This window comes from Parasteatoda tepidariorum, chromosome 8 (genome assembly GCF_982258835.1).
Source record: "Parasteatoda tepidariorum strain Cologne lab strain chromosome 8, Ptep-v5.0, whole genome shotgun sequence".
In the NCBI taxonomy this organism is placed as follows: Eukaryota; Metazoa; Arthropoda; class Arachnida; order Araneae; family Theridiidae; genus Parasteatoda; species Parasteatoda tepidariorum.
The window spans coordinates 86,386,009-86,404,787 of NC_141762.1; the positions used below are offsets into that span (position 1 = coordinate 86,386,009).

Genomic DNA, 18,779 nt, shown 5'->3' on the forward strand with positions numbered 1-18,779 from the left:
TAGGCTCTTTCTTTTATGCTATCACTAAACAAATAGGTTTCAGAATTACATTTCATGTGCCTTTTTATAACTAAGCATCGTGAATTGTCTCATTTTTATCCCCTTGTACATTGTAGGAAAAAAACAATGGTGGACGTTTTCGGCCTGCGACAAAGCATAGAGACTTAAATACTGCTGATTAGACAAATGAGGTATTTTCAAGGGCGCCGGCAGAATAATACAAAGGGGGGCGCAGCAACCCTCTAACAAAATACTCCCCCGCCCCCACCCCAAAAAAAGAAATTAAAATATTCTGCTATTACATTTTGTTTTGTTATTACATATACTTTCATCTGTTAATTTTTTTAAACATACATTTCTTCATTGTTAACAAGATATTTAAAAAAAAGTAAGAATTTCTTGTACTTGCAAATTTTGCCACGCGAAACTGTACTGATAGTGCTGGGATAGCTACTGACTTTGAAACACAATTAGTTTTGTATACTAACGTGTTTGTGCACGCTTAACATTGGTATTCATTGTGTTGATGAAGTTTTACAGTTGCGAGAAGTCATTTTGTGTTATATATCTTTGTTAAACTAAATAACTAATAGAAAATAAAATATTATTTATATTTTATCAAATGAAATTTAAAAATATAGCTTAAATATCTGCCAAGTTCGTGCATGCTCAGTGTGCATAAGAAAAGAATCAAAGATGACTCAGAATTCATTGAAAAAGTTATAAACAGATTTGGACAGCAAACAAGACGATTACTATTCTTGTTTGATTAAACAAATTTTTAATTGTTATGTATCAATCATTACTTAATTATTTGCTTTTGAATAAAAATATTTTTAATAAAATTTTTTTATAACAAAATTGTTTTTCTGTATTATCTCTTTAATTGTTTAAAAAAAAAAAGTCAGGGGGGTGCAAGTGCACCCTCTTGCACCCCGCTGCCGGCGCCCTTGGGTATTTTTATATTTTATGCTAAATGTAAAGAAACCATTTAAAATTTGATGCAGGATTAATAGTTACGACATTATGGTTTTATATATCTATATGAAAAAGGTACAAATTTTGATCAAATTGAATGATATAGAAACATAGAATGATATAGAAACAAAGTCAAGTTTTTCTGGCCTGTGGTCATCCTATATTTTTCTTATAGATTAATATAGGATGACCACAGGTCAGAAAAATTTCGTGAGTGGCGAGAAATGTTTTATAAAACAACTGTTAGAGGAATTTTAAAGGTTTTAATTTTAGAATTCAAATTAGTTAGTCAGTTTTAACATCTAGATATATTTCTTTCAATTTACAAATATATATTCCGATGGGAATTTGAAAAAACAATTTGTCTCCATCATCTTTTTCTCGTACTTTTCAAAATTTTTCCCCTGGTTGTGGTAACTCTGAAATAGTTCAAAAGTTTTACTAGTTTCATGAGTACAGTTTTATACATCTACTTACTCGTCTGCTTTTTAGGCAAGTGAGGCATTGCTTCTTGTGTACTTTATTACGCTAAATCCAATATCTACTCTACTCTCATTTAACTACGCAACATAAAGGAGGGACGGATTAGTTAAAACAGCCTTACTTTACATTATTCCTTGACTTAGCCGAGTTTTTTAATTCCAAAAGAAATATCTTAGGGGATGAAGGAATCAAGTAACAATCTCTGAGTATTGGAAGAAGGATATTTGGCAATAAACAGTCGACTTGTAACTTAAAGAATTCTGTATTTGGGTAGCTGATTGCAACACATTATTTTATGATCCAATTCAGCATAAAACAATACATGGGACCTGATACGTTGTTTTTCTACATAGCAATGTCGGTTTCGCATAAATACAAAATAATACTCGTAACTAATGAAATCTTAATAGCTTCTAAACTACTACATCTATCAACGTTAATTTGATCTCAATATAGCATACAGAATCCATAGGGAACAATACCTCACCTGCCTAACTAGCAAATGTATCTCTAAGCCACTTTTACTTCTCCTTCTTACCTCTCTAAGGTTGTCCATCATCGCTTTTATTATACAGCAAAATTTAAGGAAAAGAATAAGATTACTCGAAACAATCCCGAAACTGCACATGGGCCTAAGAAGTTTAAACCCACAATAATGTAAGCTTGAAAATCCACAATACACAGGATGTTTACGTTCATCACTCAAAAGAACCAGTTACAAAAAATGCTTCATGATGCATCTCTATATCCGTACCTTAATGAAAAAGTGAGCTTTTGTATTCATTTCTGTTTAATCAACTCACATAAGACTACTTTTCATATGTCTTCTTGGATTTAGGTTAGAACTTTTTTGTTTAATTTTTCAATGGTTTTTTAAATGACAATAATATATAATATTTCCAAATAACATTTTCTAAAAATACTGATAGCAGAATTTCATAGGTAAAAAAAATCTAGAACAACGCCCGCCGTACAGGGTATGAAAATAGTCAGCATTCAATACTAAACTCGACCCCCAACCTCACACTCTGAGTCCTCAGGGTAGGGCAAGGGCAACTTCAAAATCTTAAATAAGAATAATTTATTTTAATTGCAAAGTTAGATTTTCCAGTAAAAGTACCCCTATTTAAGATATGAGTTGGTGCGTTGTGGCTCATCGATGACACTGTAATTGCAAAATGAAGATGGTGCAAAAATTATTTTAAATTGAGATATCACAAGCAAAATAAATCACAAGCACAGATAGCAAAAATCAAAATAAACTTGTAGACCAAATGTGTAATGATACCGAACTCGATCCTTTCCTCTGGCTCGGACGACTTCAGTAGGTGAGACTTTGCATGGGGGAGGAGATAATGTTTCCTTCTCTTTGACTACACTTCTCTGATAATTAGTTCGGTACTGGGAGGGAATCATGCGTTGTTAAGAAAGACCTGTGATACATTCACAATCATACGCAATAAAAAATTATACCATCCAATAAATATTTTATTGACATAACATTTATAAGACATCTTTAAAAATATCATTATCACAAACAAACATATATAGTAAGAAAAAAAAATATATGGAATTGTCAGACGGTCGTCTCGTTAGTAAACTTGTTGGTGAGACTTTCGGTGGAAGAGGAAAAAGTATTTATCAAAAGAGGCTCAAAGCTCTCATCTTTCAGATTCTTCTCTGCAAAATGTGTGTTTTCTGTGGCACTCTTTGAAGCATCATATGAGTGAATGAAGCTGAAATTAAATGAATATGATTCAATGTAAATCTGATAAAAATTCTGAGGAGAATTTAAGAATGTTTTTTATAGTTCTCCCACCAAAACATTTTAAACCTTTGAGGCAAAGGTTTAATTTTAGTCAATATATATCATGTTACCTTAAAAACTGGGTCCAATACAATTATTATTATAATTTTTTTTTTTAAAGAGCCTTAATTAAAATTTTATTATTGGTAAACAGGGTACTAAAATTATAAATCTAAAGTAAACTTTAAAAACATATAAATTTTTTTTCAAAATTCAGAGTAAACAACTTTTTTATATCCTGTTAACAGCTTTACAAAAGTGTAATACATAAATATCAAAATAATTTTTCTCCAAATCAACAATATGATTATCAGCAAAGGCGCTGTTTCAGGGGGTGGCACACTTTTTGTTTTCAGAAAACTGTTGGTCTATTTTAAGTTTTATAAACACATTTGTATATTAATATACATATAAAAAATAAATAAGAATATATACATAAAACTTACAAGAAACGAATAGTTTTCTAAAAACAAAAATCGTGCCCCCTTCATGCTGCACATATGGTTAATAAAATTTTGAACTAAAATCCTCAAAAAATTTCAAATTTACAATGATTCATAATTTATTTTTTAAAGAAAAATTGTTACATGGTAAAAATAATAAATCCTCACTTAGAATTTAACTTGTGGTTAAATATAGCTAACATTTTACAAAATCTATGTAAAAAGTTTCAAAGGATTCTATAATAACCTTTTTCGCAAAATGCATTTAATTATGAAATTGACATTTCGTTACGACTTGAGAACATGTTTAAAAACGACTATAACTTCAATTCTAAATATTTGAGAAGAAAAATTAAAAAAAAAATTTAGAAAAATAATCAAAATTTCAAATATAAAAAATTATTATTTTTTTTTGTAAAATTTTCCCTTTCTATCCAGTTGGAGTCCTTAAAGGATTATCAGGATTTTAGAAACAAAGCTTAAATACTTTACTTTTAAGAATTATTAAACTTTTTAAACATCAGCAATTTGTCAAAATTTTTCCCACTTCAAAAATCATCAAAATCAAAGAATTCTCCATTTTTACAAATTCTTATGAGCACAGATAAAGCAGCATTGGAGCAACTTTTTAAATATTAAAAAAGTAGATCTCAAACATTTCATACTAACATTTGGTGCTATTTTCAAAATTAACATAAAATGTACTGGCTAAATATAAGCTAAACTTGACCTAATAATCATAACTAACTGTTGAAAACTCACAGCAGTTATAAAAATAGCATAGTATTCACAAAAAAAAGCATTAAATTTCATGTGAAGACAGAGATTTAAAAAAATAACCATAAAAGAGAATACAAAAATTATTTTTCTGTTTTTTCCCCCACCTTTTCAAATGCAATTTAAAATTCAAATACAAAGTGTCCCATTTATGACTAAAAACTTAAAAAAAATAAATTCAGAAAACAGAAAGGGATAAAATTGCATAATTTTTTGCATTCTGTTTAGGAAACAAGATTTCTTTCGTATCAAAAAACAAAGCTAGTTACTAAATTCATGAGAAGATAGTGCCCTGTTAACTGGGTAAGACTATATAACACTGTTCATAAAATAATAACTATTAGAATAATCACTGGGTTACAGACAAAATTAATGGATTTCCATGTAAAAGTCTTAGGAAGGTCTTACATGCAGCTAAAACAATTCTCATTATTATTCTAACATGTGATCATGCCTTTATTCACCACATATAGTATTCAAGAGATATAAGTAGTTCATCAATAATGTAAAATATTTTGTGCAATTAAATAAAAAAGGGAATTGTTTTTAAATTTAGTTCTAGTAAACACTTCCTCACAACTTGTAACTTTATTCATATTCCATTTAACAATAATGTATAACCAGAACAAGAAAAATATAAGAAATATTATTAAGGAATAAGAAATAGAAGAATTTAAAAAATATTGTTTATAATTCTCTGTAGGATATTAAAAACTATTGCATTTCAGAATGTTTGAAACAGCAAGTTTCAATTTAAATGAAGGATAGTTAACGGACTTTTCTTGCATATATTTAACATTTATAAATATTTATTTTTATCTTACCTTATATAGACAAAAAAAAATTATACATTTGAAATTTCTTATTGTAATTGTACTTACTTTTTCTTTAATTCGTTCAAAAGTTCAGTAAACTGGCAATATTCTTGATATGAAAAAACCTAAAAAATAATGATGGAATATTGCAATCAAAATTTTAAAAAGTATAGTGGTTTAGAAGCATTGAATGCAACATAAATCATTAACAAAATTTTCTATTTTGCATGGTATAATAAATGAATTTTAATAACTAAACACGAGTAACAATTTGATAACCAATTAAAATAATGTATAATAACAATAACAAATATTTATTATCAGGAAATGAATGTTCATGACCTTAAGAATTCCTAAATAATGCAAGAATGCAAAAAAAAAAAAAAAAAAAAATTCTAAAAACCATTAAAAATGAACCTTAAAATGATGATAATGTCTCTAAAAGTTTTTGAAATCATAGCTTTTTTCAGATAAAATACTTAGTAAAAAGTAAAATAATTAAAATAAATGTAATTAATGTATGAAAGAAATGTAAATAAATGCCTGATAAAAAGGAATTTAACAATATTTAGTTACAATTTTCAAGAACATTAGAATTGAATTGTATTTCCAAATGTTTTTTAATCTTCTTTAAATTGAAAGATTGCATATTTTTTAAATGTAAATTTTTTATATCATAAAAACTCTGTTCAACATCAACACTTATTAAAAAAAAAGGCACTATTTAAAGTTTATATAGAAAAAAAAATTAATACACGAGCAAAATGTGCTTAAAATGAAAAAAAGAATAATTAGAAATTTATTAAAATAATAGAAAAAGTTAAAAAATGATTTTAAAAAATGTATCTATGAATAATGCCCTATAAAGGAAATAAATTTCTCAGTAATGAGATTCAAATAAATCAAGACTAAAAATTCCTGGTTGTTAGGAAAAAAGAATATTGGATTCAAATAATTCAAGAATCGATTTGTATGAATGGAAATTTTTTCCCTGATTGAAATATGAAAAATGTATTTTCCTTTTCTTATAAAAACTCCAATTAATGATTTTTGAAAACTAATTACAAAGATTTAAATACATTTGGGTTAAAAATTTCGATGAATATTTCACTTAAAAAACTGGTAAGCCTGTACCGGTACTCAGCGGCTGAATCCTGTCACTGGCACTTCTGTATACAGCATTCCGTAAATATAAATATGCTATGTAATTGCATTGTTTCTTAACTATAATTAAATTGTGTGAACATGTAAAAAAAATTATTTCAGTTTTAAAAAATAATCACTTATGATCCAAATCACTTACACTCATTAAAAATTGGTAATTTAAAAATCCACAATTTGGGATGATTTTAAAGTATCATTTAATAAAATGAATAAGTCCGCTCAGTGTAATGAGAAATTTTTACAAGGGTAATAGCTGAAGTTACTAATACATAAAGAATAGAATGGAAATGGTCCAATCTCTTAATAAAATAGATACTAGACTCAACAAATTTCCAGATGAAAATATGAAATATCATTAAAGAATTTATTAATAGCAGATCAAATTATAATTTTTTTGGTATCCAAAGTTGATTTTGTCAAATGTCAAATTCCACAAATTATTATTTGATACATTTTTCTCGGGGTTCTTAGCCAGATTTTTCAAAAAAAAATAAGCACCCTTTAAGCACTCAAGATGAATTTTTAATCACTTTGCAAAAAAAAAAAAAAAAAAAAAAAAAAAAAAAAAAAAAAAAATCATATTTAGGATCTGTGCAGTAATAAAATTAATTTTTTTTCTATAGTTTAAAGTTCTTAATTTTTAAACTGAAAATCAATAAAATACAAAAACTTTACATAATTAAGATAAAATAACCAGTTTCTGATGAATATTGCAGAGAAAATTGTGAAAATCATGCATTTTTAGAAATTTAGAATGATAATCAAAGCGGTAAAGAAAAAATCTTTTTTTAAAAGATAAATTGAGCACTTTTTACAAACCCCGAATAAAAAAAAAACACCTTTAAGGGCTTTTAAAAAATGTAAATCAAAAATAAGAACTTTTTAAAAACGCTATGCACCCTATCTTCTACAAAAGTGTTTAATTAGAATCACACAAATGCATGCTAATCGGCAATCTAACCAGCTCAAAGTCATACATAGTAAAAAAGACAAACAAAAATTAATAAAATAAATAAAATACTAACCTCATCTTGATATCTGGCATGCTCATACAGAGATAAAAATTTGTACAAAACTTGTATATTTATATTAAGGAACACATTGTTTCTATGAAGTCTTACAAAATAATGAAGTACATCTTCCTGGATATGGCGGGATTTGGCAATATTTTCTTTCTTTATTAAGCGACCTGAAAAAAGAGAAATTACAGTGTACTCTCGATATCTCCCAAAGAAGCTAAAAACATTTCGAAATAGCAAGTTTTCGAGATAACAAGTTTAGAATTAATAAGTTCTGAAAAGTAGAAAAATATATTCTAAAGACTTGCTCTAAAAAGTCACGAAACATAAGAATAACTTTCAATAAATATGTATGTATAGATAGTTGACTATAAGTCTATATACAAAAATGACAATTTCATTTTTGAAGGTAAGACAAAAATAATTATACACTAAATAGAAAAGAATTGGTTTATAATAAACTTACATTGGGATTTTTCCAGAAAAATTGCTTTTTTATTTCGAAAAAAATTTGACACAACAAGGTTTTGCGAAGAAACTCTTCGACATAGGAATTCAAATTAACATAAGGTGGATAGATAATGCTAAGGGGGAAAATATTTCTTTGACATAAAAAGGTTTTCGAGTTATAGAAGTTTGAGATATAGTGAGCATAGTGTACATTAAAAATGCCTAGAAACTTTGCACACTAAATAGTTGAAAAAATTGATGAATTTACCCAACAGACAAAAAAAAAAGTTTATAAAAACTAAAATAAAATAGTATAGGTATTTGCATTTTCTGTAACTTAAGATATAAATTTTTGGGTTTAAACTAGAAAACATTAAAAGATATACCATTTGCAAAAGATGTAATTTTTAATGCATAGATAAACAAGATACAGAAAATTAAAAAAAATATTTACTATCAGATTTCAAAGAAAGAGCAAAGATTATCCAAAAATTTAAATAAGTTCTTGATGTATATAATTCTATTTTATAAATGCACAGAAATTATACAAACATAAATCATATGTAACAAATGCAATTCTTTTTTAATAATCTACATTATATTTACACACCCTTCAACTGCTAAAGAATTTCCTTTTTTTTTTTTGAAAAATAGTCTCCCAAGTGGCATCAAAAGCAGTGAATTGTTATTTTACAAAACTAAAATTAAAAGAATTTTGTCCACTACAATTGATAAATAATTTAAACAGATATATTAAAGGCCAAATAAACAGGCATTTTCAGAGATCTTTTTAAGTTTTATAAAAAATCTTTTTGTTCAAAAAACTTCTGCATTAGTTAATTAATACTGGACAATTCAAATATTTTGCAAAAGCCTCAAATGTATATATATCCTTATATTCCATTTTTATATAATTTTATACTTTTTATAAAAAACATGTAATTAAGAGTTGTTTAAGTTTATGTTACTTTTTAATTCTGAAATTTGGAACTAAAAAAAATTGACTCATAAAATTTCTTTCACTGGCCACAAAAAAAAAAAAAGAGATCAGTAATTAGAAAATTATTTCTGGATTTCCTGTCTTCTATTTTCTGTGCTTTATTTGAAGAAAGATTATAAAATTATAAGACAAAGAATCGTTAAACTAAAGTACAAATAAAACTAGTGTTTTGAGTGATGGGAGTTTTAGATAAACACCAAGAAAGTCATTACAGAAAGAGGAGAGAGTGATTTTAGAGTTAACTTCAATATCCAGAAGAAAAAAATTTAAATTTTTTTTGTAGGCAAAATAATCTTCTTTTATTTAAAACAACAACAACAATTAACTAATTTAATAAATTAGTTAAATAATATAGAAAATTAGTAATATTAAAAATTCATAAATTAGTTCATTAAATATTACATTAGTATTTAGGCAAGAAATACTTTACTGCAATTCACACTTAAATGAAATTGCTTTTTCTAAAATTATTTGAAATTTAAAAGTACAAAACGATTTAAATTATTCAAAGACGTAGCATTATAAGTTAAAATTCAATATATCGAAGATGTGGGAGAGAATAAAAATAATCTGTTTATTAAAGGTAAACTTTTGGTTTGAGTGGGGGCTCAAACATATATATAAAAAAAAAAAAAAAACTCAAACTATTTACATCTATTTGAACAGAAATATTCTAGCACAGTGAGTGATTTACGGTGACAGCTTATACGCCTCTCAATTTGGGAGCAGTAGGGAATGAGGGGGAAGGAAATATTCTGGTTGAGAAAAACTAGGGTTCACTGCTCCAGAGACAGAACGTGAACCCGAAAATGTTCGGGCAAGCCGCTTTTAGTATAGAAATCATCATTACAAACAAATCAGTCATAAAGTAAAATTAATTTGAACAAACAAAAATATATTGGTAGTATTAGAAAAATTGAGGAAAAAAATTTGTTTAAAAAAAAAAAGTCTAAATGTATACATAACACAAACCAGATTTTTGTCATAAAAAAATTACACTTACATAACTCTTTAACATCATCAATAACTTTCATCCGATACAAATGAGGTGTCACTAAAAAATTAAAATTTTTTATTTTTATTTTGACATTTTAATAGGCAAGATGCAAACAGATGAGTCAGTCAAGATTTTACCTCTTGCCAAACAAACCAATGATTTTTTAATTGATTAAAAAGAATTTTTGAAATAAATCTCTTTACAGGAATAAATAACAGGAAGGGGGATTAAATATATGAATGGAAAAATTATAAGAAAAAGAGGCAATGTTCTTAGGCAATGCAAACAGTCAGTTGGACACAAAAGCAGACATATGAACCAATCAGCTAGAATTTTACTTCTTGTCTAACAAACAGTTGATATTTTAAATGACCAAGCATTTCCCGGTTGAGAGAGCTTTTGTGGAAATTACTCTACTATCAAAAGCATCCCAACTGAATAAGAAGGGAGAAAATTAGTAAGTTGCATAGGAAACAAAATGCAAAAAAACATTTAACACTCAATTGATTAATAGGCAAGAAGCGGCAAGTACAAGAGATTGCAGCATTCTATTAAAAATAATTATTTAATTGTAACACTATTAGTCTATTTTAAGGTAAAACAATATAGTTGTATATGAAATTATTATTTTATATATCAAAATTATTAGATTATTATTTAGATATATCTAAAAAAATCTATGAACAGATTAAGTTTCATCATTTATTTAGCTCTAAAATTACGAATTATATATATTTTTTAAAAATTAAATAGAAATAAAAAAGAAATAAGAAATTCAACATTTTGTGAGTAGTTCATTCTTAGAGTTTGGAATTTCGGGATGCATTTTTATAAGATTCAAAATTTTGTGAAATGCCTCAAACTATTAGGAAATTGTAATAAATTTTTTAAATTCTTCTAACATTTAGAGTTTTGTGATAAATCCTGTTTGGTAAATAATTTTACAGACTGTATTAAATTAGAGGAGACAATTTCTACTAATTATAAAAGAAAAACAACTTACATTGTGTAATATCTTCACTTTCAAACAACTGCTTATTTGTACTTTTTAGTAACCAAGGCTCACTTTTGATGTGATCAATGGCATTAAGTCGCCTATCAATTTCTCTGCACAGTGACTAAAACAAAAGATAAAACAAAAATGAATAAATAGATTGACGTATAATGGTTGATCAAATGAAAACTGAACGCACCGATAGCATCAGAAATACAGTAGCAACAAAGCTAACTTTTAAAGTTACAAACTAAAATAACAAAAGTGTACTACAGATTACAAATAACTAATTAAACAGCTTGCATTGAAAGTTCATATTAATTTAAGTTAAGATGGATGCAGCTAGAGATGAATAAGGCAGCAACGATTTTTAGAGGCAAAAGATTAGTTTAATGCTAAATGTGGACATTTATTGTCGAATAGCTGGCAAACACTGGATAGCAAAAACAAATGATTTAAATGTTTTCAAGATCTAGGTCAAAAAACACTGTGATCTCTAATAAAGCAATTGATGTTATGGATGAAGTGAATAGTAGTTAGTAATTGTAGAGTTGCGACTAATGACATATGCGCAGCTTTTTGTTTAAGCAAAGGAAAAATGTTATCCCTTTCCACCTTCAAGAATAAAAGGGTTTTATGGTTTTTTTCTGGGAGCATCCTTCTAGACACGATTTTATATTTATTTTAAATGCACTCATGTGAACTGGATAATAAATTACACATGGTACTCTTATCTTCCTTTTCAAACAGTGTTATATTGTCTGAATTCATTGCAATGTGTCTTAATTTATAGCGCCATCATGCCTGTCCCTTTTTCATTTGTTCAATCGTAGAAATCAAACTTTTCATGTGATTAGAAAAACAGTTATTTATTATAATTATTTAACTATTACCTTTGGAGCACCTGATCCAACAGATGCATGAGGTCCACGCCTTGATCTTAAAGCAAATCTCATTATCTGTCTCTTTGCAAAGATGAACAACAATATAACTGTCTAGAATGAAGACAACAACTTAAAGTAACATTTTAAAAGAGCAACAGTCAAAATGAAGTAACATTTTAAACAAAAAAGAAAAATTTTGAGACTTTCAATAATTGTTATTCAAGATAATCTCATTATCAAGATAATCTAAAGGTGTCACACTGCTTCCTCATCAATAGGATAAATATACAGTTAAAAGTTATAACAAGTGTTAAAAAATGATAAAATTAATGATTTCTCAGTATTTGAAAAATATGGCAAAACAGTTCTCCCCTAAATTAACAAAGACAAAACATATTATTAATAGATAGGTAAGACATTCGTTGAGTTAGTAGTAGTTTAAAAGTTGTACAAATTATACAAAGGGACCTATATAGCAGAAATTTGGGTCTGCTAATGAAGACTTCAAAAACAATTTTACATTAAGCTGCATTATTCACAAATTATTATTTTTGACACTGAAGATACTTCTACTTTTTTCTTTCTTTTGTATTGAATAGTAAGACAGTGCATGGCCCATTCGCACAAGCTGGGCATTCGATAATATATATATCAGGGGTCTGTCTAGGTTTTTCTGTGAGGTATACCTATTTTGTGAAACTTTTAGACATAATTTGTAAAAATTAAAAATTATGTTAAAAAATTAACACAAAAATGTGGTAAAAATGTGAATTTATTGTTTCTGACGGGATACAAAAATAAAATTTTAAGAAGCTACCGCTTTTCTTAAAGTTCAATTTGTGAAGGTACCGCTAAATGGTAGTAAATTCGGCCCTGACAGGCCCCTGTATATATATATATATATATGCATTTTATAGTAAGAAATAGTAGTACAATATAAATATAATATTACAGTAAGTAGACCTTTAATAAAAAAAATTTTTTTTTGAAAAAAGGATTGCATGGCATCTTTATATCATAATGTTAAAACTACAAATTCAGGTAAGACATGGTTTTTGTGTCTCTTCCCAAATGTGGAATCCTATTTTTAATATATGTACAAAGCAGGACTTTGGAGAAAGAACCCAATTCCATGGACATTTAAAGATCTTGAAAATAATGAGATATTTTTAACAGATACACAAAAACAGGACCTTTCCCAAGCCTGGATAAACCCTGAGATTTTGTGATTTTTTATAAAATCGCAAAAGTGGAATCCTATTTTCTCCAAATGAGTAGAATTTTCACAAAAACAGGACTTTTCACGAAAATTCTACAATGACTTCCGTTATGGGTTAACAAGATATTTGTTATATGTTTATAACTAGATTTGTATTGCAGTCTACAACTGCATTTATAATAAATTCTTTTAAATTAATTCGGGATTCAAGTATCTAAAATATAAAAATTTACATAAAACTGTATACAATTTGAAACTTACAACGCTCCCAAAGGCAATAAAGAGAATTATAGCGATTCCAGATAATTGGCTAGCCATCAACTAAATTTAGAAAACTATGAAACAAAAAAAGTATATAAAATTGTCATTATTTAAAAACAAGAAAATGTCATCTTGGGCATAACTCTAACCCTCGATCACGATTGATCGAAAGGTTAGATTTTTGAAAAATCGAAAATAAGTTTGCGAGACATGTATTACAGATTTTCTATGTAAGTTGAAAAATCAGATGTTTCAAAAAATAAATAATTCTTCTGTTAGAAATTCTGGTCTTCTACATGCTGATACAATAAACAAACAGAATAAATGGCCCTGCAAAGCTAAGTTTAAAAATTGAAAATGAGGGGGATCCTGTCAAATTAGGATTATTATTTACAAACAAACAAAGGCTTTTTTTGGAATTTCATTTCACTTCAGTTTATTATCGTAGTTTTCTTCAGTTTAACTCATACATGTGGTAATTTTAAAATTTTTTGAAAAGTACTATTTGCTTATGTATTCTTTCATAGTAATAGTAAAAATATTTAAAAAATTGGAAAAAAATATTGGTTTCTTCCTTTTTTTCTCAGTTTTACAAAATTTTTAAATGATGCAATCAAAAAGTTTTTTATCCAATGAAATCTTGCGGCATCAGTGTTTTGCGATGACGTCAAAATTGTTGTGTTGGAGCTTTATGGTGTGACTCACTTGTTGTATCAGCAGTTGACCGGTGTGTTGTGTAATTTCGATTATAAATTGTTAATTTTATCAAAATATGCTATTAATTTTTAACAAGCAGGTAATTAAATTATTGAAATTTAAATGAATTTTATCGAGACTTTGAAAATTTCATTAAAATCTGCTCACAATATGTTATCTTGTTATAACTCGAACCACGTATCTAAAAATAACTCATTCAATCGAAAAAAAGAAAAAAATCTAGATGTATATATTTTTATTTTACAAAACCTTCTTAAATATTTCTTCGTTTAATTCTTTTTTTATTGTCACGTAATACCTGTTAAGATCTCTTTCAGTTGCTATACAATTGTGTTTATTTCTCTACTTTCAGGAAATAACAAAATAAACAACCATGTAATTAAATGGTACTTAATGCTACTGTATTTTGGCGTGGTTAAGATCATTTATACTGTGTCTGTTAATTGTACTCTTTTTCGATCATTCATTATAAGCATATTTTATAACGAAAAGACTAAGGAATTTTTAAATTTTGAACACCTTATTATTGCATTGCTAAAATGTTGCCCTCCCAGTTGAAAGTGTTTCCAGTAATAGGTTGGTGTTGTGAATGTTTTTGATGATGTTCTGTATACATAACATGATTGTAAAAATTAAATGACTGTATTTATAAAGTTACATTTTGTATTTTTAAGAATTATTAGCGTTTTCTACCCTTTAATAAAATATACATACCAATACTGGCTGATACTAAATATGCTGCTGTTTTCAATGATAAAAATATTTTATTAGTAAAAGATTTTCAATTATTTAAAATTAAACATGGGTTTGCTTTGAATAAATTATAGTTTCCATAATAGAATTCAGATAGTTCTTTTCAAATGAATTCACAATTTTTAGCTTTATTGGCTATTATTAAGAACTGTATTAGTTCTCCATAAGAGAGCTTCGACCTTATATGTTTCCCAGAATATATTATGTTTAGTGTCTGTCTTTTATGACTCATTATTTTTTTCATATGCAGTATTCAAAGTGCAAATGAAATCGCACTTAGCCTAATGATGTCTAATTATATATTTTTTTATTTTTTTCAAATTTATTGAATTACAAGTCTTTATTAGAATTATCTATAATGAGATCTTGGTAATTTTATAATGATTTCTCATACCTAAAAATTCATTAAAGTTGATTGAAATGCTGTTAATCCATTTTAATTCAGATTGTCGCACATTATAATAATGTTTTTTTCTTTACTGCGGCTATTTCCAAAAAAAAAAAAAAACATTTATTAATTTGTTGCATGAGGTGTTACTTTCAAATTAACTTTGAAGTAAAATTGAACCAATTTCTTTTAATTTCTATGCATAAACCATATCTTAAAGTAGTTCATCTAGTTTTTACTATTGATATTGCAATATTATAAATAAATGTATATAGCTATATATATATATATATTGCTTTTTAAATCTTTTTTAGCAGTTGTTAAGTGAGAATACTGCCTACTCTTAGCTATCATGGAATCTATTTTATGCAGGTAATTAAGTTTTCAGTTTTATTTTGATAGAATCAAATTTAATTAGAATTAAATAAAGTTAGAAAAGTAAAATCCCTATTTTAAAAAAAGACTTTATTTTTTGCATTTTTTTTATGGATTGTGTGGATAAAAAGTGATTTTTTTTTCTTAGTGTGAAATAAAATTTATTATTTCTGTACAAAAAAAGAACTTTAATTAGTTCAAAGTCTTCCATTCTGGTCGATGACCTTTTCCCACATTTCTGGTAACTTCATCATCCGGCATTCATTGAAATTCTGGAGTCTATCAGCAGAAAGCTCAAACAAGTGTGATTTGAGGTCATCGTTATTACTGAAACTTTTACCATTTAGAAAATTCCGTAAACTTTAAATTAAATTATAATTCAATGGTGCAATGTTGTGACTATATGATAATCATCACTCACAACATGATGTAACACACAGGAAATTACTGCAGCTTCTTTGAGAAACAATATTGCGTCTTTCATATATCTTAAATGATCTACTAAATATATTTAAATGTAAGGAAATGTCTAAGAAGTTTGAACAAAAGATAAAGAAATCTGGCTTTTAAATGAGACATTGGGGTTTATCTATAGATGTTGTATGTCCAGTTGCAGGCTTGGCGCTTGGTTGGTCAAAATAATCTACAAAGAAATAGTTACATAAGAGTGATTACACATCAAATCAACCAGCAAAAGTTTATTTTTGGCTAATACATGGAAGTAGCAAATTTTATCAAAAACACAGAGTTTTTAAACAGATTCATGGTGCATAGCGTTATTAAAAAGTGCTTAAAGCTGCTTATTTTCGTTTTTTAAAAGCCGTTTAGTTTTTTAAAGGTGCTTTTTTCATTGGGTATTTTTAAAAAGTGCTTAATTTTCCCTTTTCGAAAACTAGATTTTTTTCTTTACCTTGTCGATTTTCGCCAACGTGCAAAAGCATGGTTTTCGCGTTGTTCTATTCAACGTTTCACAATTCATTCAGCCACAATCCATTTCGCCCTCCGTCGGTCCATAGAGTATCAAAGTGCCAATCATTTTACATGTTTGATGAAATACTTGCGAGTCCGCATGTGCGTCAACTGAGCTGAGTTCGATGAAATTCTAGCACTCTAATTTGCATCTCTGCGTTTTGCAAGATATTCTCAATTTCAGGCTTCAGTTTCCACCCTCTGAAATCAAACAGAAAAGTCTATCTTTTTATGGTGGCTAATATAATCAAGAAAAGAGTTCTTTTTGTCAGTCTTTGAAAGTTATTTTGCATTTTGTTAATGTATATAGTGCTTAAAAATATTTTTAGAGTGCTTGAAAGGTGCTTATTTTTTGTTGAAAGATTTAGCTACACACCCTGAGATTGTTTTTTTAGTTATTACATATTCACAAAATTCTTATTTTTATATTTTTTAAACACCTATAATTTAAAAATGAAGAAAAAGTTTAACTTTGCACTAGATCTAAATTTTTCTTGTGCCACAGTTTCTCATGGCATTTTATAAAATATGTAATGTGGTTCATGTAACACACAATTGCATTAAAACATCTAAGAGAAAAAGGTATGAAATATTGATTAAATTTTGAAGTTAATGTAAAATTTAAAAATAATTTTAGTAGTATAAAGCAGAAAGAAAGTCTATTTCGATGTCATACATTGGCAATTCAGAAACAATGGCAAACTAGACCTTGATGATCTAGATTAGCATTTTTTAAATATACTGTACTTTGTAGCAGGCTGTAAATCAAATGAAGCTGTTTAAGTTATTTGTGACTAGAATGGTCTAAAGGAGTTAAAATACAAGAAAGTTATGAAAATGAGCTTTTATTCCAAAAAATCAAAAATTCCCTCGGGTCTATAAAAATGCAAATGTTATAGATCTTGGTTATTTGTATATATTTCTCTAAATCCCTAAAAATTTCAGGGATGAAACTAATAACTCTGCGATGATGAATGGAGATGAAATTTTAGATATCCTTCTGGAGGATCCTCTTATGAAGGATTTCAATAGTTTAATGGATGAGGGATTGATAACTGACATTGGACAGTTAGATACTTTTCCTCAGGTAAGTTAATATCACATGAAAAATGAAGATATCATAGCTATAATGGTAAGAGCTCTGGGCATCTGATCAGACATAGCTGCCAACTCTACTGGATTTTGCTAGTTTCTTCTGATCTACTGGTTTAATAAAAATTCTCCTGGTACATTTTTAAAAATTCCCTAAAATTAATTAAGTTTCATGGAGAAATCCCTATTGAAATAGAATTTTTGTACAGATCATTGCTTGCTAGAATATTTAAATAAGTATTACTAATATGCAGTGAAGCAAACCTCATTTATAGAAATCAGTTAAAAACTTCTTTTTTTTGTTTGTTCTAAAATGTTCAGTTTATTTTTATTCCGAACTCTCTTTTTAAATTGTCTTTTTTTTAAATTAATATCTTAGTATCTCTTTTTAAATTATTAACTATCTTTGATGAACTAAATGCCCATTAATATTCGAAATTATGAGTATACACAATATTTCGAGTATGTTTAATATCAATCATAACTGGAAAATATTGCAGTTTTTCCTATTTTGATGACTATTAAAATTCCTCATGTGTAAAATATTTTGTACCTTTTGCAACAATTATCATGAAATTTATTTTGTAGAATCTACTGGATTTTCCCCTATTCTTGTTGGCAGCTATGCAAAGAACACTAAAACTTCGATTATATTATTATTTTTATAAAATTACTTTATTTTTTGATTGGTAAATAATATATTTTATGAAAATATTATGATTTCAGAAAAATATTTTTTGAAAAATATAATTTTAAAAAAAATTAACGAGATTTATACCATGGAATAATATCTGCTTACATTATCATTGTGCACTTCTTTTCAGGGGTATCTAATAAAAGCTTACCATGGGTAATCACATACCTCTGCCTTACACTATCCCTTAAAAATTATTGCAAAAAGCATTTGTCTGATTATTTACTTCTATTCTCTTTTTCTTAACTTATATAGTCTTCATTGATAAATAAGTTTAAAATAGGTACCTATGTTTTTTTATTCTTTAAAAAGTTTAACATTGCTAATTAGTTATTAAAAAATCATGCATGTCTTATCTGAAGCTAAACTGCTTATTAAAATTATTAAGTTGACATGAGACTACTGGTTTTAGTTTTGTTAAATCAATCATTTGCAAATATATTTTTTTCGGAAGCCTGAGTTGAGATAATTAGATTAAAACAGGTATAATGCTGTTGCAT

At 27.1% G+C, this 18,779-nt stretch overlaps 2 protein-coding genes across 9 annotated transcripts in view; one reads left to right on the plus strand and one right to left on the minus strand.

Annotated features, from left to right (window-relative positions):
- Positions 1–2,928: 2,928 nt before the first annotated feature.
- Positions 2,929–13,729, minus strand: LOC107456952 (lipid transport auxiliary protein 1). 2 transcript variants are annotated; one of them, XM_071181133.2, is made up of 7 exons: positions 13,292–13,729; positions 11,821–11,922; positions 10,937–11,051; positions 9,940–9,990; positions 7,493–7,656; positions 5,370–5,428; positions 2,929–3,197 (listed from the first exon to the last, which is right to left on the minus strand). In XM_071181133.2, the coding sequence occupies exons 1-7, from the start codon at positions 13,346–13,348 to the stop codon at positions 3,038–3,040; spliced, it is 708 nt and encodes a 235-aa protein (XP_071037234.1). In that variant the 5' UTR covers positions 13,349–13,729; the 3' UTR covers positions 2,929–3,037. The 2 variants fall into 2 exon arrangements, with proteins under 2 accessions (XP_071037234.1, XP_087025379.1); XM_087169253.1 differs by having other exon boundaries at positions 11,821–11,918; positions 13,292–13,415.
- Positions 13,730–13,944: 215 nt separating this feature from the next.
- The window catches only part of LOC107456962 (uncharacterized), a 28,465-nt gene continuing 23,630 nt past the window's right edge, over positions 13,945–18,779 (plus strand). The window contains exons 1-3 of one of the 7 annotated variants that reach the window (XM_016074966.4): positions 13,945–14,087; positions 15,464–15,521; positions 17,439–17,580. In XM_016074966.4, the coding sequence (XP_015930452.3) occupies positions 15,502–15,521; positions 17,439–17,580 (162 nt within the window). In that variant the 5' untranslated portion in view covers positions 13,945–14,087; positions 15,464–15,501. Of the gene's footprint in view, positions 14,585–15,463; positions 15,522–17,438; positions 17,581–18,779 lie in introns of all 7 variants that reach the window. The other 6 variants (XM_016074969.4, XM_016074967.5, XM_071181131.2 and 3 more) reach the window with 6 other exon arrangements.